This window comes from Tupaia chinensis, unplaced genomic scaffold (genome assembly GCF_000334495.1).
Source record: "Tupaia chinensis unplaced genomic scaffold, TupChi_1.0 Scaffold138725_1, whole genome shotgun sequence".
Lineage (NCBI taxonomy): Eukaryota > Metazoa > Chordata > Mammalia > Scandentia > Tupaiidae > Tupaia > Tupaia belangeri.
In genome coordinates this window covers 1164612-1189559 of record NW_006198617.1, presented here as the reverse complement: position 1 = coordinate 1189559, position 24948 = coordinate 1164612, and the positions used below count along the sequence as shown (strand labels likewise).

At 48.4% G+C, this 24948-nt stretch overlaps 1 protein-coding gene across 2 annotated transcripts in view; it reads left to right on the top strand.

The window, feature by feature from the left end:
- Positions 1 to 7158: 7158 nt before the first annotated feature.
- Positions 7159 to 24948, top strand: part of COPS3 (COP9 signalosome subunit 3) — a 31819-nt gene continuing 14029 nt past the window's right edge. The window contains exons 1-6 of one of the 2 annotated variants that reach the window (XM_006161635.3): positions 7159 to 7331; positions 12205 to 12334; positions 16580 to 16692; positions 16782 to 16831; positions 20842 to 20934; positions 22668 to 22847. In XM_006161635.3, coding sequence (XP_006161697.1) covers positions 7277 to 7331; positions 12205 to 12334; positions 16580 to 16692; positions 16782 to 16831; positions 20842 to 20934; positions 22668 to 22847 — 621 coding nt within the window. In that variant the 5' untranslated portion in view covers positions 7159 to 7276. Of the gene's footprint in view, positions 7332 to 12204; positions 12335 to 16579; positions 16693 to 16781; positions 16832 to 20841; positions 20935 to 21684; positions 21838 to 22667; positions 22848 to 24948 lie in introns of those variants that run through there. The other variant, XM_014592912.2, reaches the window with a different exon arrangement.

The following is a 24948-nucleotide window of genomic DNA, read 5'->3' as shown; positions in this document are numbered from 1 at the left end:
AAATGCGTGTCCCGAGGATGAAAGAACCAAGCATGAAATGTATCAGCTCCGCCCACCGCTGTGTCCCGTGCTGCCAGCTGTGTCTCAGTCCTTGCCAGGGTTTACAAAGGACCCGTTTAAAGAAATAAAAGTTGGAATACATTCAAGGCTATCCCCGTAATCACATCTCTTCCGTCCCTTCACTCTTGAGAGGAAGAGAAAAGGGTGGAATTATTTCTAATTGTTTTGAACTGAGTGTCATTTTTACAAGTGCACCTTGACATCTGTGGAAAATGGAGTTAAAGCATGAGTTTATTTTAGTGCAAAAATTTTGGAAACCCATGTGTAGTTTTTTCATAATATACATTTTCTGGGAATGTTCTGAAAGCCCCACATATGCTGGCTCATCCACAGGCCACAGCGCGGATGGTCTAAACTTCAGAGTGTGGTGGGGCCAGCAGGTGATGTGGTGGTTAAGATGCTGGACTCCTGCCAACAACATGGCCAACAACGGTTCAAGTCCCAGACCTCATGGCTTGAAAATCATGCTGAGTGCGTGTGTGTGTGTGTGTGTGTGTGTGTGTGTGTGTGTGCGCGCGCGCCCGCGCCCAGAATCCTGAGAGGAGAGAGGAGGAAAAAGGATTGCAGCCTGGCCATCCCCTATGGGGATGATTTCCCACTTTTCCTCTCACTGTCTCTCAATCACACATGGCCTATGGCAAAAACGTAAAAAATCAGAGAGAGAGAGAAAAAGGATCACCCTGGACTCATGAGACCATCCTCGGGCACCACCCTTTGAGATTCTGATGGAGGAATTCTGCCAGGGGCTCAGGAATTGGCCTTTCCTGAAGTTCCTACGCTGACGCTGCTGTCCCGGGAGCCACACCTTGAGGACAGCCACAGGCCACAGGCTAGGTAGACATGAACATGACAGGGTCCTGTGGCTATTACGAATCACTGAAGCACTTTACTTCTCTGCAACATGGAAGTTTGTCTATTTATCTCTTTCATGAGCAAGAGAGACAAGAGAGAGAGAGAGAGAGAGCACCCCAGCAGGGTCTCGAAGCTGCAAGTCAGCCCTTGGGTCATAAGCATGCATGTGTCCAGCATACACAGGGAGACCTCTGGACTTGAACTGGCAACCTTCTGAAGTCGGAGTGCCTCACAGAGCATTGCAAGTTACTGCTGTCCACCACTGGGGCCTTCGTGTAACAGTTTTGGCTTTCATTAAAATCCATGTATAGGGACCAGCAGTTAGCGTAACGGCTATGTCGCTGGACTCCCATGTAGTCGACCGTGGTTTGCGTCCCGGACCCAGTGGCTTAAAACTCACGCTGGGCGCGTGTGCGTGCATGCCCAAGATCCCGGGAGGACAATGGAGGAGAAGGGATTGCGGCATGGCCATCCCCCCTGGGGGGTGATTTCTCACTTTCTATCTCTCTGTCTCTGTCTGTCTGGCGAGCGCACGCACCCTGTAGCAAAAACCTCTCCAAAAAAAAAAAATCCATGTACATCTGTGGAACTGTGTCTTATCAGACAAAATATCTGCTGTGATTGTTGCAAGAGATAAAGACTAAAGTCCACTGGCTGCCCTAGAGCATGGGGGGGGGCATTTCTGCCTCAGGCCCTAGAGCATGGGGGGGTGGGGGAGGGCATGTCCGCCCTAGGCATCTGGGCAATTCTATCTCAGGCCATAGAGCATCCGGGGCATTCCCATCTTAGAGTTCAAGTGTTAGAGTCATCACTCATGTAAATGTATTTCAAAACCACAAGTTTGCTTCCAAACGCTATACTTTTTCCCTTCTTCCTCTTTCTTTAAACATTAGCCAGACAGCAGGGCCAGCAGGTGCCATGGTGGTTAAAGTGCTGGACTCCCACCTGGCCAGCTGTGGTTCAAGCCCTAGACTCGGCGGCTTGAGAAGCATGTCAGGTGCATGCATGTGTGCCTGAAATCCCAAGAGGAGAATGGAGGAGAAGGGATTGCAGCACAGCCATTCCCCCTGAGGGATAATTCTTCTCTTCCCCTCCCTCTGTCTCTCTCTCTGGGAAATGCACATACCCTGTGACAAAAACCTAAAAAAATAAAGTAACAAAAAATATTAGCCAGAGGGCATGTGTGCTAGCCAGAGACAGAGAGGGAGGGAGAAAGCACCCCCCGAAATGGAGTGGGATCACACTGCAATCTCTTCTCCTCCGATTCTCCACTCAGCTGGGATTTGGGGCACACACACAAGCCACCAGCTCAGAGATTCCTCCCACGCGTTGACCATATGAGACCTAACCACTAGGCCACAGGGCTGACCCCCCACCCTACATTCAAGGCACATTTTTACTTCTTATATTTCACATTGACTGCTGCAATACCTTGCTAATTGGCTCTCTGAGTAATCCACATGAAGCCAGGCCAACCTTTTCTAAATAAAACTCTGATCGCACTATCTGCTTGCATCAGACTCTTCACTGTCGGGTGGCATGGTGACTAAAGTGACTGGATCCCACACGGCCGACCGGGCCGTTCGAGTCCCAGACCTGGGGACATGAAAAACACACCAGGAGCAAAATCCTGAAAGGAGAAATGAAAAGGGATTGCAGCATGGGCTTCCCCCGAGGTGGGAGGGGGCTCTTTCTCACTTTCCTTCTCTCTCTCTCTATCTCTCTCCAGCAAGCGCATGCACCCTCTAGAAAAACTAAACAAAAGGAAACAAACCTCTCCGTTGTCTGTTGTCTTCCTAATCTTCCAGTCTCTTTGTTTAGACGAGGGCTGGCTGTGTCATGCTCCCCCACCTCAGCCACTTAGTCACTGAGCTTGCGGGCACATGCCACCATGCCCAGCCTTTGCCTTGACCAGGAGTTGAACCAGACTTGTGGGGAACAGTGTCCTAGTGGCCCACACCACCACGACCCAGCCGAAGTCCAGTTTCATTATTCTTTTACTTTTTTTTTTTTTTTTGAGATATTTTTTGCTAAAGGGTGCATACACTTGCCAGAGAGATAGAAAATGAGAAATCAGTTCCCAGCAGGATGACCACACCACAATCCCTTCTCCATTTGCCTCTTGCAATCTTGGGCATGCACACACACGCGCCCAGCGTGAATTTCAAATGATCAGGTCTGGGACTTGAACTGCAGTGGACTACCTGGGAGTCCAGTGACGTAACCATTACATCATCTGCTGGTCCCATCTTCTACTTCTTTGTCTTTCTTGATTTTTTTTTTTCTCAATTTCTAGAGGGTGTGTGTATTCACTGATGAGAGAAGGGGGAGGGAGATAATGGTGGGGGGGGGGATGAGAAAGTACACAATTCCTTCTCCTCCACTTTCCTCTTGGGATTTTGAGTACACGCCCACACGTTTGGTGTGTTTTTTTAATCTGCTGGGTCCAGGACTCAGTCTATGCAGTTGGCCATGTGGGATCCAGCTACCTTAACCACCAGGCCGCAGGCTAGATTTTTCTTCTTTTTTAAAAGTTTATTATTGGGACCAGCAGTTAGCATAATGGCTATGTCACTGAACTCCCATGTAGTCGACCGTGGTTCGAGTCCCGGACCCAGTGGTTTAAACTCATGCAAGGTACGTGTGCGTACGTGCCCAAGATCCCGAGAGGAGAATGGAGGAGAAGGGATTGCAGCGTGGTCACCCCCTCTGGGGGGTGATTTCTCACTTTCTGTCTCTCTGTCTCTCTCTGTCTTTCTGGTGAGTGCATGTGCCCTATAGCAAAAACCTCTCCAAAAGAAAAAAAAAAGTTTATTATTTACTTATTTCATGATCGACCCCTGACCAGCATGAATCATGGGACGCACACCCCTGGCATGTGCGTGGTGGCCTGGGATACATAACTGGGGCCTTCCTATATGGGTCTAGTCATGTCTCTGCTGTGACACTATCAAATCTGGTAACCTTAAGACAGACGACTTGATGCTGCCCCGGTCCTGCTCACAGCCTCAGCTCCAAATGCGATGACCTTCCGGTCGCTCAGCCTCAAACGGCATACTGCTTCCAACACGGCGTCTCAACACATGCGGCCCCGCACTCAGGGACCTTCCTCCTCCTCTTTAAAAGTGATTTTTTTTTTCATGATTGTGTGTGTGCTCTAATAAGGTGGTGGGGGTGAAAGGTTTTTGCCAGCAACTCGCTGAACCTCCTTGTCCAGGGAGTGGTACGGCAACGGTGACCCCAATCAACCACAAAAGTCGGTTCTTGATGTAAAATACAAGAGGCTTTATTGCTAGCGCGCTAGGACTCCACTCTCAGTCATACAAGACATGGCTAAGAGTGAAGCCCCGAACAAAGGAGTATTCAGGTTATATAGACATGAGTCCGTGGGGTGAGGGGAGGAGAGAGTGAGGAAGCAAGATAAGGGGTATCAAGGGTAATTTTATGGCGACCCTGAAGTTGCTTGCTCAGGCAAGACAAAGACGTTTATCTTTACAGTTGTAGCCATTTGGTCAGGTTTGCAGGAGCATTTGATCTGGATTTCCGGGGCTAGCAGAAGGGGGGACTTTTACAATACAAGGGTCCGGGCTTCCTGTAAGGTGCTAAACTAGCTTGCCAGACTAGTTTACAAATGGCTCTGGGCTCCCTGCAAGGTGTTAACGAATTACCCTAGGTTTCCACAACTTCAGCAGCATCTGCTTTAGTACAGAAGTGAAAGAGGCAAAGGTTAGACTTTATCTTTGTAAGACAGGATAGTCTAACTTTATTCTTACAGGGGGAGGACAGAAAGAGGGAGAGACAGGCTCCCATGACAAGGCCTGGTTGTGAGGTGGTTCCCTCCCCCCAGCCTCAGGATCTCAGGCACACCTGGCACGTTTCATCGTCTAGGCTAGGGATTAGAACCCTGGTTAGCCACGTGGCTTCCAGCACTGCTGTTCAGCATATACTAGTAACTGTGCCCGTGAGACTGGGTCCTTCTCTTCCTTTAGAGCTTGGTTTGTGCCATTTCCTCAAGGTCGGGTCCGTTTCCTCTGTCGCATGTTCCATTTCTCCATTGTACCAGCCCCCATTATCCTACTGTCCTCCTAAGTGTTTCCCGCAGGAGAGAAGAGCTAAAGCTGTTTTTACTCACCAGCACATTTCTCTGCATAGTTCTGCCTGTTGAAGGTGCTCAATAAATAAATATCAGATGAAGTCTTAAAATACGTGTTTATTTACTGAGTCCTGACTACACACCAACCCTGTGCTAGGCTCTATCGGGAAACACATTAGCGAGAGGAATGCTTGACCTTCAGGAGCTCCATACCAGTTAGGAGCAAGGGATACTGTTTTGTTTGGTGGTCGTTGAACTTCATACTTGCTTCCTCTTTTTGCCCAGAGTAAATAGTGATTAGTAGTCTTACTATCTTTGCTAATAGCCTGAAACCTTTTTCTTTAGATGTTCCTTTTTGCAAATGTTCCAATGTAACTACCAGTCACAGATCCCTGCCCGGAGCCATGGGGACCATTGAACAACAGTCTGGAGAGTGCCCTTAGAAATGATTAACCTGGGATTAGCATAATGGCTATGTCACTGGATTCCCACGTAGTCAGTCGACCACGGTTCGCGTCCCGGACCCGGTGGCTTAGCACTCATGCCACACGCGCCCAAGATCCTGAGAGGAGAATGGAGGAAAAGGGATTGTGGCGTGACCATCCCCTCTGGGGGGTGATTTCTCGCTTTCTGTCTCTATGTCTCTGTTTGTCTGGCAAGCGCATGCACCCTAGAGCGAAAACCTCTCTCAAAAAAAAAAAAAAAAGATTAACCTGCTTCATTCAGGTTCTGTAACTGCTTTCGCATAGGAACCCCCTCCCTTTCCTCTCCACCCGCTCCTCATTTCCCATTGTAATCGCCACATCAGCCCAGAACTGATGGTGATCTTTGCCTTCATAAGCATGCCTCTCCTTTCACTCAGGGTTGCAGGATCTTTGAGAGACATGAGTCCTCCCATAAGGCACCTGCAATAAACTCCAGTATTTGGCTATGTCTGGACGTCCTCTTATTTCTCGCTGACTTGACTACAATAATGGGAACAGGGACTGGAACTGCTCCCAAAGTACCAACGGGGAGTTCCCGCAAGGGAGAGCTCCAAGCCGGCAGTAGGTGGTACTGGTTGGGATTCCAAAACAAGCACTGAAGACCAGGAAGATGAGCCTAAAATATTGATTAGGGGAACTTATTTACAGAGTGAGTTGTGGCGTACCTCTCGATGGACAGCAGCAGACAATTTCTACCTAAGGATGTCTGCAATTAGGGGGCTAAGCATGAAATTTATGTCAGTTTAAGAAGTTAGGCACAGGGCCAGGGTTTGTTTCTTTCCATGTTCTGGGCAACAACGTAAATGCTTTATCAGTTCCCAGGAATAGTCAAGGCCCCAGCTTGGGCTCAGCATGGAGGATGTTCAAAACACTTCCGTTTTTCTCTAGCAGGACAAAACAGAAAAGTGGAACAACTGGGGACTCTAGAGACATGGTGTCGACGATGGAGATGAACTTCTACAGCAGAGTAGAAGTGGCTGCATGAGGAGAGCAAAGCGCGTTGGGGGCCAAGTGAGGAAGAACTCAATCCCAGGTGGGCTATTCTGCTTTGGTGGAGGACATAGTTCTTGCTATGAGAATTCGAAAAAGTTCATGGAAAACAGTTAAAGTAGGAGTTGATTTTGGTGCAAAACTTTTTAAAATCTATGCATAACTTTCATAATATGCATATTCTGTGAACTTTTTGAAGCCCTCCTTCTCCCTCCAAAATGTGCTAGGCACGGTGGTAGAGGGCACGGTTAGAATTTGATAGAAGAATAAAACAAGGCATAGGACGGTCAAGTAAGTTGCCCAAAGTCACACAACTACTAAGTGGTGGTAACGGGACTTGAACCAGAGTGCTCAGGGCCAGTGTCTACATTCTGTCACCTCACAGGAAAAACCTCATGGGAGACAGGGCAATTAGGCTGTGTGTGAAGGAACCGGCCAGACCGAAAACGTCACAGCCATTTCCGGCAAAATCTGGACCAGAAAACGTGTATTAGTTACGAGTTCTGTCTCTTCCTTTGCCCATGGTCCCCACTCAACAGAGGGTGGGATTTCACAGGTGCACAGACTAGACCGGGGACAGAGAAGCGCTAACTTCCGGTACGGCGGGCCGCAGAACTGTTTCCATGGAAACGGTGGCGCGTTCCCAGCTAGGTGAGTTCTCGCGGAACTTGAGCCGGCGGAAGTGACGTCGGGCCGCTCGCGAGGCCGTCGGGTGGGTAGCCGCGGCCCCTCCTCCCAGAGCGGCCGCCTTTTCCCGCGCGAGCTGCTCCTGCTGCTCGGGCCGCGCGGGGGAAACATGGCGTCTGCCTTGGAGCAGTTCGTGAACAGTGTCCGGCAGCTCTCGGCTCAAGGTGAGGCGCTGGGCCGCGGGGCTGGGCCTGGGTGAGCGGACGGGCCTGCATCCTCAGGCTCCAGCGCGGACGGCTGGGCCCGCCCTCTCAGTCCGAGCCGCTTCTCCGGGGCCGGATTCGCGCCCGCCGGGCCCCTCCTCCCCCGGCCGGGCCCCTGCCGCGGGGCGCTGAGCTTGACAGTTTGGGGGCGTGACTTCCGCCGTGCGCCCTCCCGAGCGCTCATTGGCGCCGTCGGCGTGCCTCGCCTTCGGTGATTGGTGCTCCTGCCTGCCAGTCCCGCCGCCGCCCAGCCGCCGCCTGACTAGGCAGTGGGGAGCCGGCGCGAGGCGAGTCCTTTCTGGGCGCCTGGGCCCGGAGGCTCGCCGTGGCCGGCGCGTGTGCTGCCGCCCGGCGCAGCTCCGGAGCCTCCGCGCCTATTTTGGTCCTACGGAGTGCCGAGGGAGCTCTCGCTCGTAGGAGTCCATGTCTAGGGGCAGAACCGTTGCCACGGGGATTGTGCCCTTAATTTTCAAGTTGTTTCGTTCCTTCATGTCAACGTCTGAATACAGAGCCCTGGACCTGGAATTAGAGTAATTCGATGCCGGCATCGAAGGCTCTTTCAGCCGTTCTTCGTTTCAGTTTCTTCATCTGCAAAATTAAAAAGAAGGCCCTACTTTGTAGAGTTGTTGTGAGGGCTGAATGAGAGAAGCCTTGAGAACGCGCCGGGGTCGGAGCCTGTCCTGTGGGGTGCAATAAATACAGCTACAAATTACTGTTCACGGCCATTCCTTGCTAGGTGCTAGGACGTGCATGACCTTGGCCAAGTCACCTTCCATCTAATCACAGCTTTTGTCTCAACGCAGTATTGGTTAATTGGGGGAAAAACCGATGAACCACTTATTTCTCGATCTTCCAAATTGTTGTAAAATGTATTTAGAGTAGTGGACTTAAATTTTTTTATTCAACTGGAAGGTTATCTCACACCTACCAGTGAGATTCACTAATAAAATAGTAGTGAGTTGGAATTTCTCAGTTCAGATTGTGTTACCCTGAAAGGCTATACCTAACGAGATCACAGACGTTTGCTTAGTCTTGTTTTGCAGCATATGTAGGTAGGATAGTTCCTTAGTTTTTGCTATATTCTCATTTAAGACATGTTATGAGGCTAGCTGTGTTGCAGCAGTAACACGCTGCTCTAGAGAAGCTGGATCCCACACGGTGACTGAGTGTGAATCCCAGCCTGGTCAGCCAGAAGCACACCAGGCACACGTGGGAGTGCCCGAGATCCTAGGCCCCAGGCCTGGAGGAAGGCGGCTGCAACCTCACCAGACCCTGCGGAGGGCGCTCCTCTCGCTTGTGTGCATGCGTGCACTATAAGAGGGAATAAAAGGGAAAAAAGTATTGTGCTGTAGAACCTCAGGAAATTAAATAAAAGTACCTAGCTGTGGTCAGCAGGTGGCAGCATGGTTAGGGCACTGGACTCCCATGTGGCTGACTGTAGTTTGAGATCCGGACCCAGTGGCTTGAAAATCACGCTGGGCAGGTGTACGCGTATACCCCAAATCCCAGGAGGAGAATTGAGAAGGGATTGTGGTATGGCCACCACCCCCACCCCCCGGGAGTGATTTCTCACTTTTTCTCTCTCTGTCTTTCTTGTGAGTGCACATGTCCTATGGCAAAAACCTAAAACAAAACAAACAACTACAGGTACTATGGATTTTAAGGATTATATTATTTGAGTGTTCTTTTAATAAGGAAAAAAATCACCCAGCTACTATGTAGAAATATCAAAGGAAGAAACTTGAGGTTCATGCCCATGGATTTCTATATGCCCCCATAACCACCAGGAAAGTCAGCGGAGTGTGGCCGTGGTGTCTGTCATCAGAGTAACCATCAAAAAAGGAACACATTTGGGCCTTATTATATTGGACACTTTGGGGAAGGATCCAGGGATCAATTAGGAGAGTAACTAATTAGCTGCCGGGTGATTGGCTGAGAAGTGAGCACTGTACTCTGAAGCTGGGGAAACAGTTCCTCCCCCTGGGTTTCCCAGCCACCGCAACCCCGTCGCGGTGCCCGCCGTGGGTGGTTGGGTGCCCCTCCCTGCCAGTCCCGCCGCCGCCCAGCCGCCGCCTGACTAGGCAGTGGGGAGCCGGCGCGAGGCGAGTCCTTTCTGGGCGCCTGGGCCCGGAGGCTCGCCGTGGCCGGCGCGTGTGCTGCCGCCCGGCGCAGCTCCGGAGCCTCCGCGCCTATTTTGGTCCTACGGAGTGCCGAGGGAGCTCTCGCTCGTAGGAGTCCATGTCTAGGGGCAGAACCGTTGCCACGGGGATTGTGCCCTTAATTTTCAAGTTGTTTCGTTCCTTCATGTCAACGTCTGAATACAGAGCCCTGGACCTGGAATTAGAGTAATTCGATGCCGGCATCGAAGGCTCTTTCAGCCGTTCTTCGTTTCAGTTTCTTCATCTGCAAAATTAAAAAGAAGGCCCTACTTTGTAGAGTTGTTGTGAGGGCTGAATGAGAGAAGCCTTGAGAACGCGCCGGGGTCGGAGCCTGTCCTGTGGGGTGCAATAAATACAGCTACAAATTACTGTTCACGGCCATTCCTTGCTAGGTGCTAGGACGTGCGTGACCTTGGCCAAGTCACCTTCCATCTAATCACAGCTTTTGTCTCAACGCAGTATTGGTTAATTGGGGGAAAAACCGATGAACCACTTATTTCTCGATCTTCCAAATTGTTGTAAAATGTATTTAGAGTAGTGGACTTAAATTTTTTTATTCAACTGGAAGGTTATCTCACACCTACCAGTGAGATTCACTAATAAAATAGTAGTGAGTTGGAATTTCTCAGTTCAGATTGTGTTACCCTGAAAGGCTATACCTAACGAGATCACAGACGTTTGCTTAGTCTTGTTTTGCAGCATATGTAGGTAGGATAGTTCCTTAGTTTTTGCTATATTCTCATTTAAGACATGTTATGAGGCTAGCTGTGTTGCAGCAGTAACACGCTGCTCTAGAGAAGCTGGATCCCACACGGTGACTGAGTGTGAATCCCAGCCTGGTCAGCCAGAAGCACACCAGGCACACGTGGGAGTGCCCGAGATCCTAGGCCCCAGGCCTGGAGGAAGGCGGCTGCAACCTCACCAGACCCTGCGGAGGGCGCTCCTCTCGCTTGTGTGCATGCGTGCACTATAAGAGGGAATAAAAGGGAAAAAAGTATTGTGCTGTAGAACCTCAGGAAATTAAATAAAAGTACCTAGCTGTGGTCAGCAGGTGGCAGCATGGTTAGGGCACTGGACTCCCATGTGGCTGACTGTAGTTTGAGATCCGGACCCAGTGGCTTGAAAATCACGCTGGGCAGGTGTACGCGTATACCCCAAATCCCAGGAGGAGAATTGAGAAGGGATTGTGGTATGGCCACCACCCCCACCCCCCGGGAGTGATTTCTCACTTTTTCTCTCTCTGTCTTTCTTGTGAGTGCACATGTCCTATGGCAAAAACCTAAAACAAAACAAACAACTACAGGTACTATGGATTTTAAGGATTATATTATTTGAGTGTTCTTTTAATAAGGAAAAAAATCACCCAGCTACTATGTAGAAATATCAAAGGAAGAAACTTGAGGTTCATGCCCATGGATTTCTATATGCCCCCATAACCACCAGGAAAGTCAGCGGAGTGTGGCCGTGGTGTCTGTCATCAGAGTAACCATCAAAAAAGGAACACATTTGGGCCTTATTATATTGGACACTTTGGGGAAGGATCCAGGGATCAATTAGGAGAGTAACTAATTAGCTGCCGGGTGATTGGCTGAGAAGTGAGCACTGTACTCTGAAGCTGGGGAAACAGTTCCTCCCCCTGGGTTTCCCAGCCACCGCAACCCCATGCATGCAGAGGCCACAGAGAAGACAGCGATCCATCTTAGCTGGGGCAGTGGCGGTGAGATGAGGGTATGGGGAAGGCCCAGGCTGGCTCTCTGCTAACACGAGTCAAGGAGCAAGGGACGTGAGAAAGGCACATGCGGAAGCATAAAGACAGAACTTGGAATGGTGATCTCTTGAGCTTGGTGTGACCAAAGGGTAGGAGTGTGAAGGGAATGGCAGGAGGTAAGGCAGGAGAGGTGGCAGGGACACATTACTGAAGGGCCATCAGAAGCCAGAGCAGGCATGTGGACTTTTTTCTCTCCCCATTTTTTTCCCTTCATCTGTGAACAAGAGAGGCAGCATGTCCAGCAGGGTCCTGATGCTGCGGTCCTCCCCCAGACTGTGGGCACGCTTGTGCCCAGCACACTCAAGGAACTCTTAGGATGTGAACCGAGAACTTTCCCTTGTAGGTCAGCCTCTGCAGAGCCTTGAGGGTTACTGCTGTGCCACCGTCTGGTCCCATTTGAACTTTTTAAAGCCATTGGAGTAAGTATTGCATTTCTGTTTTAGAGAGAGTAGACACATGCCAAGGTGGAGTATGGCTAGAGGAGAGAAAGGTCAAAGTAGGGGACTGCTGAGAAGATTCACAGTGTAGCCCGGACAGGAACTGAGGATCCAAATTAAGGAAGGGAGGAATGGCCCTGAGGTAGGAAGTGAAGTTCAGTCGTATTTGGTGATACTCGGATGCCGAGAGAGAGGTGAGGGCGGTGGTGATGAGGGCGGTGGTACATTTCTTGCTTAGGGAACTGGGGAAAGGGATGGAGAAAAAGAAGACCTTTTCAAGGGCCAGAGGTAAATGGGAGGGCTCTTGTGATCTTTAGCTAGGAATCGTTCTGAGGCTGTGGGCAGGTTGCTGACTTCTTTGGTCCCTGTGACAGGACATCACCTGGCACTGAGCCAGGAGGTATGCGTCTGTGGTCAGAGCTGAGGTCTGGTTAGTGCTGTACCTGAATGATGGCGTTTCTGTTTTCCAGGGCAAATGACCCAGCTTTGCGAACTGATCAACAAGAGTGGGGAACTGCTGGCGAAGAACTTATCCCACCTGGACACTGTGCTCGGGGCTCTGGATGTACAGGAGCACTCCTTGGGCGTCCTTGCTGTTTTGTAAGAGGCAGTTCTCTCGTTTTGTGCTTGTTTAAAACGGACCGTTCTGTACTTGCCGGCTGTATTGTTTTGGTGTAGAAAGTAAACCATGTAAACTACATTGAACTCTTACAAAACTGAAGTCTTAGCATAGGGGTTACATTTTACTCATTCCAACTTCAGCTAGTCATGGCTTAGTATGTTTTGTCCAGTTTTTATAATATTTTAAACTCTATAAATTTTGAAAATTAAATTTAAAAAATGAATGGCCACCTCAGTTGTGGGCACTGAAGTTTGCGTTTATCTGAATACTGCTCTTCACATAATCCATAAGTTTGTCCACGTTTTCTAACAGGGAACGAACATAGGAAGAGTGATGGACAGGAAATGGTGGGATACACTGAATGAGAATGGCCATGGCCCAAAGCAGCATTGCTCAGAATTCCCTTCAAACAAACTGAAGCTTTCTAAGATCAAATTAAGTAGGCTTTATTTCAGTTGAGATCCCTTGTAACTCTGTGTACCTAACAGTAGAATCCTTTTCCTCTTGGGCCAGCAGGTGGTACAAAGGTTCAAGTGGCTGGATCCCACGTGGCCAACTGCATGGTGGTTCAAGTCCAGAACCTAGCGCCTTGAAAACACACCGGGTGCGTGTGTGCGCGTGCCCAAAATCCCAAGAGTTTGAGAATGGAAGAGAAGGGATTGTGGTGTGGCCATCTCCCTGGGAGGTGATTTCAGAGTCTCTCTCTCTCTCTCTCTGTCTCCCCGCCACCCCCCCCCCCAGCAAGCACACGTGCCCTGTAGCAAAAACTTAAAGAAAAGAAAAAGGAGAAAAAATCTTTTTCTCTTAATGTTACTGTATTATAAATTGGGACGTTGTGGTTATCATGAAATTTGAAATCGCATACGCAGAAAAAAAACTGCCCTGACGAGAGGCCTAGCTTCCCTCATGCTGGGATTCCTGAGGCACAGACGCATCAGAAAGGGTCCGGTGCCCAGGACCTAGGCATGACCATACAATTAGAGAAGTTACAGAAATGCCTCCTCGGCTGCACTCTGGTTCGGGCACGCCGGGCCTCCGCGAGCTACCATCCTGGCAGCGCAGCTCAGAGCATCCCCACAGTTGCACAGTCCTGGAGTGATAGTGAGGAGTGCCCCTGCTTTCTTTTTTTTTTTTTGGAGAGGTTTTTGCTATAGGGCACGTGTGCTCGCCAGACAGACAGACAGAAAGTGAGAAATCACCCCCCCCCCGGGGGGGATGGCCACGCCGCAATCCCTTCTCCTCCATTCTCCTCTCGGGATCTTGGGCACGCACGCACACGCACCTGGTGTGAGTTTAAGCCACCAGGTCCGGGACACGAACCGTGGTCGACTACGTGGGAGTCCAGCGACATAGCTGTTATGCCAACTGCTGGTCCCCCTCCTGCTTTCTTACGCATTGGGTAGTCAAAAAAGTCATGACGTGTTTTTGCATAGAAAAACGTACGTCATGGCTTTCCTGACTCCCTAGCAGAACAGACAGCTCACGATTACACACACGAACTCCCTCGTACGTATCTGTCGGTGAGACGAAGTACATGAAAGCATGCGTCACCACTGCATATCACTTAGGACAGAAGATGCATGGAAAGGGGCCAGCAGGTGGCATGGTGGCGAAGGCACTGGATGACTGACCACAGTTAGAGTCCCAGACTCAGCAGCCTGCTTTCTCTCTCTCTCTGATCAGATAAATAATAATAACAACAACGACAACAAAGTTAAATAATTTTTAAAAGAAATTATAAAAAAGAAAATGCATGGAAAGACTCTCAGACTGGTGGCCGAGTACCCTGAATTTGGATCTGCAGATGGTCCTTGGCTTAGGAGGTTTTGACTTTATCCTGGGTTTACTGGACCGTAACCGCAGTAGGTTGGGGAGCACATGTACACCCCCCCGTGAGCTCGGTATGCAGTGCGTAAATGGAGAGCACAGTGCCTTGTGGCCCAGTGTGGACCCCAGGTGAAGTTGTCTCTGACACACTTGGCCATTACGAATTGTAATCACAGGTGTAAGTTGGCATAGTTACATGATGCTGCACAGAGGGACATAGACAAACAGGAGGGTGTGGGAGAAATTGTGGTCAGGTAACAGCATTCTTCCGTTTCATTTTTCTCAAAATTAGTCCTAATAGTTCAATTTTTTGAACATTTATTTATTTATTTGTAGTGACTTTCAAGCCACTGGGTCCAGAACTCGAATCATAGTTGGCCATGTGGGAATCCAGTGTCTTAACCACCATGCCACTTGCTACCATTCCCCCCTTCTTTTGAGAAGCTTGTGGTGGTGGCTTATGTGCTTTCTCCTCACACTCATCTCTGACTCCTGCCTGGCAAGTTTCTCATGGCACTTGGTGGCACCACTGCTGAGTTACTCTGCATGGGTCGCCCTGTCCTCCCTCCTCTCCGCCCTGCCCATCAGCCAGTTCCCGGGTCATTCTCCCAGATAGACCACGGCATTGCCTGAGTCCTGGCAGCAGTAACTCCACCCTGAGCCACTGCCACGAACTCCAGCCAGTCACATCCCTCAGCCCCTTTGGCATGCTCACCTCAAAGCAGGAACGGCAACTGAGGGGTTTCTTTTGTCTTTGTAGGTTTTTGCCATAAGGTACCTGTGCTTGCCAGAGAGACAGAGAGACAGAAAATGAGAAATCAGCCCCAGGGGGAATGGCCATGCGCAGTCCGTTCTCCTCCAAACATCTCTTGGGGTCTTGGGCACGCACACACACACACACACACCTGATGTGATGTTCAAGCCACTGGGTCTGGGACTCGAGGTACGGTCAGCCATGTGGGAATCCAGCGCTTTAACCACTACACGTGTCATCTGCTGTCCTACAACTGAGGTTTTGTTTTTTTTTTAACATAAACTTTTAGTTTTCAAAAGTATTCATTTACAGAATTACTGCAAATAAGTAGAGAACGTTCCTACATATTCAGCACCAGTTTCCCTCATTATTAACACTTTATATTCGCATGCTGCATTTGTCACAATTAATGAACCACTACTGACACATTACTGGGAAGGCCAATTATAGCACTTTTTCCTAAGTCAGACTATAAAAAGAAGTTATTCTCTCCACCTATGGCTTAGGATTACAACTACGCTTTAAATGAGTCACAGTCCTGACCACATTGGAGAAGAAACTTCAAAAGGTTTCTTTTGATTTAAAGTTTATGTTTAGGGCCAGCTCCAGTATCTGGTGGTTTGAAAAAAAAATACCAGGAAACCACCAAGCAAGTGTGTGTTTGTGTGTGTGCCCCAAATCCCAAAAAGTGGAAACACATGGAGGAGAAGGGATTACGCCTTGGCCATTCACCATAGGGGTGTTTTCTCCCTTTCTCTTGTCTCTCTCTGGTGAGTGCACATGCCCTCTAGCAAAAAAAAAAAAAAATATGTATTGTAGTTCCTTCACAAGTATTAGCTGCTGCTGCTGCTTTTTTTTTTTTTTTGCTAGAGGGCATTGGCACTCACCAGAGAGAGCCAAGAGAAAGGGAGAAAACACCCCTATGGTGAATGGCCAAGGCGTAATCCCTTCTCCTCCATTCTCTTCTCGGGATCTTGGGCAGGCACGCACACATGCCTGGCATGAATGTAAGCCACTGGGTCCGGGACTTGAACCGCAGTCGACTATGTGGGAGTTTAACGACATAGCCATTATGCTAACTCCCAACAAGTATTAGCTTCTTGATTAGGCATGTTTAATGGAGCTTTTTGCTTTGAAAATTGTACTATTTTTGTAGGAGAGGTTTTTGCTGTAGGGTGCGTGAGCTCGCCAGAGAAACAGAGACAGAGACACAGAAGGAGAGAAATCACCCCCCAAAGGGGACGACCACACTACAATCCCTTCTCCACTCTTCTCTCGGGATTTTGAACACACGCGCACCTGTGCCCGGCATGAGTTTAAGCTGCCAAGTCCAGGACTCAGACCACAGTCATGTACATGGGAGTCCCGCAATGTAAACATTACTCCATCTGCTGGTCTCTGAAAATTGGACTTTTTGAAGTTTTTTTTTTTTTTTTTTAACTCCTGTGCTGTCTGTATCCCAAATCTTAATTGACCAGGCTTGGAGAACCTCATTTACTTGGGTTCTTAATTTTTTTAGAACATCATCACTTACTTAATTTTAATAGAGTATTGGAGGCAGGATGGGCTTCTGGCACAGGTTGCTTCTACATTTTACCCCATGGGACGTCAGGGTAATGAGACCGTTTTCTCCTCATTCTAGGTTCGTGAAGTTCTCTATGCCCAGCGTTCCTGACTTTGAAACATTATTCTCACAGGTTCAGCTCTTCATCAGTACTTGTAACGGGGAGCACATTCGATATGCGACAGATACTTGTAAGCGGAATAACACTTGCTGTTCCATTGAATGCTTTTTGTCCTTGTAATTATTTCTGTTCTGAATATTTTGTTATTGTTGTATCTAGTTGCTGGGCTCTGCCATCAGCTAACAAATGCACTTGTGGAAAGAAAACAGGTAAGAATGTCACTAGAATGTTTGGAGTTCTGTTAGAATGTGTGTCTGACTTCCACGACAAGCTGGCTGATTGGTTCAGACTCCAGGTCAGTGCTAAGCATCCCGGCACGTGGACGCGCTTTGACTTGTGAGGCCCCCAAAGCCTGTGCTGTAAGCACAGTTGGCCCCTCATCCGTGAGGGACTGGCGGCTCGGACGAAGGCAGTGCCCAAGGGAGGCTACTGCTTGTGGTTGTTTTGGAACTACTGACCTAGTGCCCTTTGTGTTGTGCGGTGCTGTTTGTGTTTGTTAAATTTATTCCGGTGACTTTAATTATGACATAATTTTAGCCTTATAAAAAGTTACAAGAATAGTGTGAAGAATTCCTATGTACTCCTCGCCCAGATTCTGTGCATCTCAGCAGTTTGTAAGTTTATTTCTTCCATGAGACAGACAGACAGACAGACAGGCACCTCGATAGTGTCTTCACATTGCCCTCAGCCCTGGTCTCGGCCAGCCAGGATCACAGGCACCTCGTGTGCTCACTGAGGTCCCAGGACACGCCCAGGCCTCTCCCTGGTGGGGCCAGTGGTGGTACTGCTGCGCCCTGTCTGACCCCAGATGTGAACCTTTTACCGTATTGCTTATTCTGTTCCTCTTCTCCCTCTTTTGGAATCACTGGAAGAAGTGTATCTGCAATTTACTGTTAGTTTACTACTCCCTTCAGTGGCACATCTGAAGAATTCGGATTTTGTCCTGCATGTGCAATAGATGACCAGTTCAGAAGTAAATGTTGCTCTGATGCTTCAGCAAGTCTGCACACCCGGTTTAGGTTTCTCCAGCTGTCCAGCCAGTGCCTTCTGAGTCAAAGGAAAACCTTGGATTGTGGTTGCATTATATTGATGTGTCTTTTAAGTCTCCTTTAATCTGTAACGATTCTTTGGTCTTTATCTGTGGTGGTATCTACACAAGTCATAATTTGGTGTTTCTTTTGTATTTCTTTCTTTTTTAAAAATGTTCTATAGGGTGCATGTACTTGATGGAGAGAAACAGAGAGAGAGGGAAAGCACCCCCATGCGGGATGGCCATCTCCTCTTGGGATTTGGGGCATGGATGCACATGTGCCTGGCGTATTTTTCAACTTCTGGGTCCAGGACATGAACCACAGTCAGCCATGTGGGATCTGACTGCCTTAATCACCACACCACCTGCTGGCCTGGTAGTGTTTCTTAATTGAACTTTATTGAGATTCATGATTTGAAGGAGAATGAAAGCGAAAAGAACTAGTTGATACTTTGCAAGAGTACCAAATAAACTGTGTCTGAAAAGGTTGGTTTAAAAAAAAATTCAAATCTTGGCATGGTAATTAAGGTGCTGGACTCTCATGTGACCAACCATGGTTCAAGTCTCAGACCTGGTGGCTTAGTTTCTCTCTCTCTCTCTCTCATGAGTACGTGTGCCCTATAGCAAATTAAATAATAATAAAGAATTCTTATTTTTAAAAAATCAAATCTTGGGGCCAGCAGGTGGCGTAGTAATTAAGGTACTAGACTCCCACATAGCTGACTGCAGTTTGACTTCCAGATCCAGCAGCTTGAGACATATGCTGGGCACATGTGTGTATGTGCCTAAAGTCCCAGGAGGAGAATGGAGGAGAAGGGACTGTGGCATGGCCATCCCCCAGGGTGATTTCTAACTTTCCCTCTCACTGTCTCTCCCTGGCAAGTGCATGCACACTATGACAGAAACCTTTAAAAAAAAATCTTTAAAAACTATGAATAACATTTGCATTGTCTCGTGTTCTATCCAGAAACTGACCGTGCCTCACTTGAAACCAACTTTTGTTATTTCAGGTCAAGGCAGGAGATAAACTTGTGGTCTGAGTGTCAGTAGCACTGTATACCAGGCTGAGCTGGGCTGCCCGGGAGCGTGCAGCACCCTTGTCCAGTCAGTCTCTGCGTAGGCTCTCGCCCATTGTAGATGTTAGGGACGCTCAGTGTCTTGTTGTGCGGTGCTGTTTGTGTTTGTTAAATTTATTCCGGTGACTTTAATTATGACATAATTTTAGCCTTATAAAAAGTTACAAGAATAGTGTGAAGAATTCCTATGTACTCCTCGCCCAGATTCTGTGCATCTCAGCAGTTTGTAAGTTTATTTCTTCCATGAGACAGACAGACAGACAGACAGACAGGCACCTCGATAGTGTCTTCACATTGCCCTCAGCCCTGGTCTCGGCCAGCCAGGATCACAGGCACCTCGTGTGCTCACTGAGGTCCCAGGACACGCCCAGGCCTCTCCCTGGTGGGGCCAGTGGTGGTACTGCTGCGCCCTGTCTGACCCCAGATGTGAACCTTTTACCGTATTGCTTATTCTGTTCCTCTTCTCCCTCTTTTGGAATCACTGGAAGAAGTGTATCTGCAATTTACTGTTAGTTTACTACTCCCTTCAGTGGCACATCTGAAGAATTCGGATTTTGTCCTGCATGTGCAATAGATGACCAGTTCAGAAGTAAATGTTGCTCTGATGCTTCAGCAAGTCTGCACACCCGGTTTAGGTTTCTCCAGCTGTCCAGCCAGTGCCTTCTGAGTCAAAGGAAAACCTTGGATTGTGGTTGCATTATATTGATGTGTCTTTTAAGTCTCCTTTAATCTGTAACGATTCTTTGGTCTTTATCTGTGGTGGTATCTACACAAGTCATAATTTGGTGTTTCTTTTGTATTTCTTTCTTTTTTAAAAATGTTCTATAGGGTGCATGTACTTGATGGAGAGAAACAGAGAGAGAGGGAAAGCACCCCCATGCGGGATGGCCATCTCCTCTTGGGATTTGGGGCATGGATGCACATGTGCCTGGCGTATTTTTCAACTTCTGGGTCCAGGACATGAACCACAGTCAGCCATGTGGGATCTGACTGCCTTAATCACCACACCACCTGCTGGCCTGGTAGTGTTTCTTAATTGAACTTTATTGAGATTCATGATTTGAAGGAGAATGAAAGCGAAAAGAACTAGTTGATACTTTGCAAGAGTACCAAATAAACTGTGTCTGAAAAGGTTGGTTTAAAAAAAAATTCAAATCTTGGCATGGTAATTAAGGTGCTGGACTCTCATGTGACCAACCATGGTTCAAGTCTCAGACCTGGTGGCTTAGTTTCTCTCTCTCTCTCTCTCATGAGTACGTGTGCCCTATAGCAAATTAAATAATAATAAAGAATTCTTATTTTTAAAAAATCAAATCTTGGGGCCAGCAGGTGGCGTAGTAATTAAGGTACTAGACTCCCACATAGCTGACTGCAGTTTGACTTCCAGATCCAGCAGCTTGAGACATATGCTGGGCACATGTGTGTATGTGCCTAAAGTCCCAGGAGGAGAATGGAGGAGAAGGGACTGTGGCATGGCCATCCCCCAGGGTGATTTCTAACTTTCCCTCTCACTGTCTCTCCCTGGCAAGTGCATGCACACTATGACAGAAACCTTTAAAAAAAAATCTTTAAAAACTATGAATAACATTTGCATTGTCTCGTGTTCTATCCAGAAACTGACCGTGCCTCACTTGAAACCAACTTTTGTTATTTCAGGTCAAGGCAGGAGATAAACTTGTGGTCTGAGTGTCAGTAGCACTGTATACCAGGCTGAGCTGGGCTGCCCGGGAGCGTGCAGCACCCTTGTCCAGTCAGTCTCTGCGTAGGCTCTCGCCCATTGTAGATGTTAGGGACGCTCAGTGTCTTTACATGTCAGTGAAATGAACTGTCGAGAAAGTGTACTGTTTTTCATTATTGGTCTTTGTTTAAAAAATAAAAAGCTTTCTGATATAAAAAATGGTATGGAAGTGTCTAAGTATTCCTGGAAACAGCCTAAGGAAAACGTGCTCTGACTGAATGGGGACAGACATTCCCTGAGAGTATATGGAGACCTCATAGTGCTGTTTCAAGGAACCTATCAATTAGTGTTATTTTTTGTTTGTAAGTGACAACATAAGATCCAATATGCTGCCACCTTTGAGAATTTATCTGAAAGAGGTGTCGTTTCTGACAGCCCCTGCGAGGAATTGGCATCCTTAAGCAAGCCATCGACAAGATGCAGATGAACACAAATCAGCTGACCTCAATACATGCCGACCTCTGCCAGGTGAGTGGCCGCAGGGTCCGAGGGGTCAGGTGGCTGGGCGGTGTGGTGGAGGTGGTGCAGTGTCGTCCCAGGGGAAATAACCCAGCACATCCAAAGTACTCCACGCTGTAAGGTTGTAGAACAGCAAGGGTAATTAACAGTTGTAACATTAAAAAAAGAAAGTCATTCTCTTGTAATGAAATTCTAGAACCTGAGAATAAACCCAGGTAGCTTTTTACACCTTGAGATGTTCATTTCTTTAATTTGCATGGCTCAAAGTCCAGAGGCAAGGGAAGGGTGTGGTGCGCTAGCCACCCATCTCTTCTTTCACAGGTGCTCCCTGCACATACAGCAGACAGAGATACATATTCTTGCTATAGGGCACTTGCGCTCACCAGAAAGACAGAGAGACAGGAAGCGAGAACTCAGCCCCTGGGGGTGGCCACGCTGCAATCCCTTCTCCTCCATTCTCCTCTCTTGGGCACGCACGCACACGCACACAGTTTAGGGACGCTCAGTGTCTTTACATGTCAGTGAAATGAACTGTCGAGAAAGTGTACTGTTTTTCATTATTGGTCTTTGTTTAAAAAATAAAAAGCTTTCTGATATAAAAAATGGTATGGAAGTGTCTAAGTATTCCTGGAAACAGCCTAAGGAAAACGTGCTCTGACTGAATGGGGACAGACATTCCCTGAGAGTATATGGAGACCTCATAGTGCTGTTTCAAGGAACCTATCAATTAGTGTTATTTTTTGTTTGTAAGTGACAACATAAGATCCAATATGCTGCCACCTTTGAGAATTTATCTGAAAGAGGTGTCGTTTCTGACAGCCCCTGCGAGGAATTGGCATCCTTAAGCAAGCCATCGACAAGATGCAGATGAACACAAATCAGCTGACCTCAATACATGCCGACCTCTGCCAGGTGAGTGGCCGCAGGGTCCGAGGGGTCAGGTGGCTGGGCGGTGTGGTGGAGGTGGTGCAGTGTCGTCCCAGGGGAAATAACCCAGCACATCCAAAGTACTCCACGCTGTAAGGTTGTAGAACAGCAAGGGTAATTAACAGTTGTAACATTAAAAAAAGAAAGTCATTCTCTTGTAATGAAATTCTAGAACCTGAGAATAAACCCAGGTAGCTTTTTACACCTTGAGATGTTCATTTCTTTAATTTGCATGGCTCAAAGTCCAGAGGCAAGGGAAGGGTGTGGTGCGCTAGCCACCCATCTCTTCTTTCACAGGTGCTCCCTGCACATACAGCAGACAGAGATACATATTCTTGCTATAGGGCACTTGCGCTCACCAGAAAGACAGAGAGACAGGAAGCGAGAACTCAGCCCCTGGGGGTGGCCACGCTGCAATCCCTTCTCCTCCATTCTCCTCTCTTGGGCACGCACGCACACGCACCCAGTGTGATTTTCAAGCTGCCAGGTGTGGGACTCATGCCTTGACCACTAGACCACCTGCTGGCCCGAGAGACTTGCATTTTTATTGCACCGGGCTGGTCCCGTTCTAGTCCGCTAGTCCAGTGAGAAGGACACACTGTGACTGGTGGTGATGAGTGGGTTAAGCCATCCCTGAGCTGTGTCTGGAGTTCCCGCTTCATACCCATCCATAATGCATTGATGTTCAGAGCAATTTAGTCACTAACTTGTGAATCACACCGTTTCTGCGGCTTTGTGGACTCTACAGAGGTCCTGACCCTGCTGAAGCCTGCCAAAGTAAATTAAATCGTGACGCAGTGTCGGTTTGCTCACAGCTTTGTTTGCTGGCAAAGTGCTTTAAGCCCGCCCTTCCGTACCTGGACGTGGACATGATGGACATCTGTAAAGAGAATGGCGCCTACGATGCGAAGCACTTTCTCTGTTACTACTACTACGGAGGGATGATCTACACCGGGCTAAAGAACTTTGAAAGAGCGCTCTACTTTTATGAACAGGTACGCCAATCCCAACATCCGGAGGTGGCTTCGGATTGTGTGAGCAGAGGAGTGCCCCTTCAGTTTGCAGCTGGAGTGGACTGACCCGGCCGAGCTGCAGGTAGAGGGCCTTCCACACTTGCTCTGTGATCGTTAAACCACGTGGCTTGCTCTCCGAGCTAACCAGCAGCAGTGCAGAGAGAGGTGCAAACAGACCGACTCTGATTTGGGCCTCGCCACTCCCATCCTGTTGGACTAGGGATGAGTTATGACCTCTCTGGACCATCAGAGCTTCCTTTGCATCTAGGGAAGAGGTGGAACAGAGTGGACGCCGCAGTGCTGTCTTTAAAAGCCATGCGTAATGTTTCGTGAAGTTTTATTTCTTCTGATAGTAAAACAGTCTCGTGATTCGAAATTGAAGGGGAGTGCGCGGTGGGAAGCCCATCCTACCCTCGTCTGTGTAGCGAGATATATTACCTGGTTTGCTAGACTATTCCGGAGGTGCACTTGGAGTCCGGGAGAGAGAGATACGCTAGTGTTTGATGCCAGTGTTTTACAGGTGATTGTAACCAAAGAGCTTGCCACTCAGTTGGAATGCTAACACGGTACGTGGTCGATGCGCCCTCCCGAGGGGGCCTGGGGAACGCCACCACGTGGTGCTCGTTAGGCAGGGACTGTGGCTGGAGGGCAGGGTTAGTCAGGCTCATCCTGAAGGGGGCTTCCCTTTAAATGAACACTGTACTCAGAAATCGGTGAAAGCATACTTCTAGCCGAGTGCATTCTCACGTCCTGACTGAATGTGGAAACTCGCGAGCAGACCACTGATCTCGAAAGGCATGGTGACGCAGGCACTGAAAAGGAGGACAGTGTGCTTGCACTTAGGAGTCTTTCCATCACAGATAGCTGAAATGTGGAAAGCAAAGCATTTTTGATGTTTATGAATTATATTTTTGCCCGAAAGTATACTATTCCCTGGTTTTGGCCTAAAGATGAGCATCGTCTAGCATAGTCTGCCTCAGTGACCAGTGCTTTAAGAGATGCTGACGCCTGTAAATGGCATCACTGCCTTGCTCTCTGAAAGTGATACAGATTTTTTTTTTATAGCTTTAAAAAAAATTTACCAAAGAAGATATACTTACCAAGAAAGAATTCAGATCATACACTTTGGATTAGAGCAAAAAGGGTAAAAATAGCTTCATCTTCTCATAGCACTCTTCGACAGATTGGCCTAGTTTACTAATCCCTGATTGATGGAGATGGTGATTCTGGTACTTGTCAGTTACGAGTGCTGCGGTGGGAATCTGCATGTGCTGGTTCTACAGCATCACCCCAGAGGAGGGTCTTACAGGCTCAGTTTGGCTTCTGATTTATCAGCAGAAGATCTGGGCTGATTTGGGTATGACGGTTTTCACTTCTTGACCTGGATAAGTCCAACCGAAAGAGAGCGAAGAGGCAGACACAGAGTGGGAGAAAGTGTTTGTAGGGCATAGTTGTAGTGAGGGACTTGCGTCCAGGACATATCAACACCAAGACTTCTTACAACTCAACGATAAATGGGCAGTGGATCTGCATAGACGCTTCTCCAGAGAACATAGGCAGATGGCCAGTCAGCCCGTGGAAGATGCTCTATACCTTTAGCCTTAAGAAATTGCGGGTCCAGTCCACCCTGACAATAGCTCACACCCTTTAGGGTGACTGACATTCAGTGAGATAGCCACCTGCTGACGGTGTCAAGAATGTGGAGAATTTAGAACCACATGATTGCTGAGGAGATTGTGAAATGGCACGGTGACCCTGGCATACAGTCCGGCAGGTCCTCACGGCGTATATAGAGCAGCCGTGTAAGCCAGTGTTTTTCACTCTCAGGAATAGACTCAAGAGGAACGAAGACATTGTCCACACACACACACCGATGTTCGCAGCAGCATCGCTCCTGTTGTGGTGGTAGGCAGAAACAGCCCAGATGCCCGTCAGCTGAGTAAGAGGTGAACACAGTGTGCTCTGCCACCGGAAGGAGCTTCACTTATAAAAGGAATGAAGCGCAGTCCTGCTGCAACACGGGTGGGCCTGGAAAGCAGTACATTACCCAGTCATGAAGACCTCATGTACGATGCCATTACAC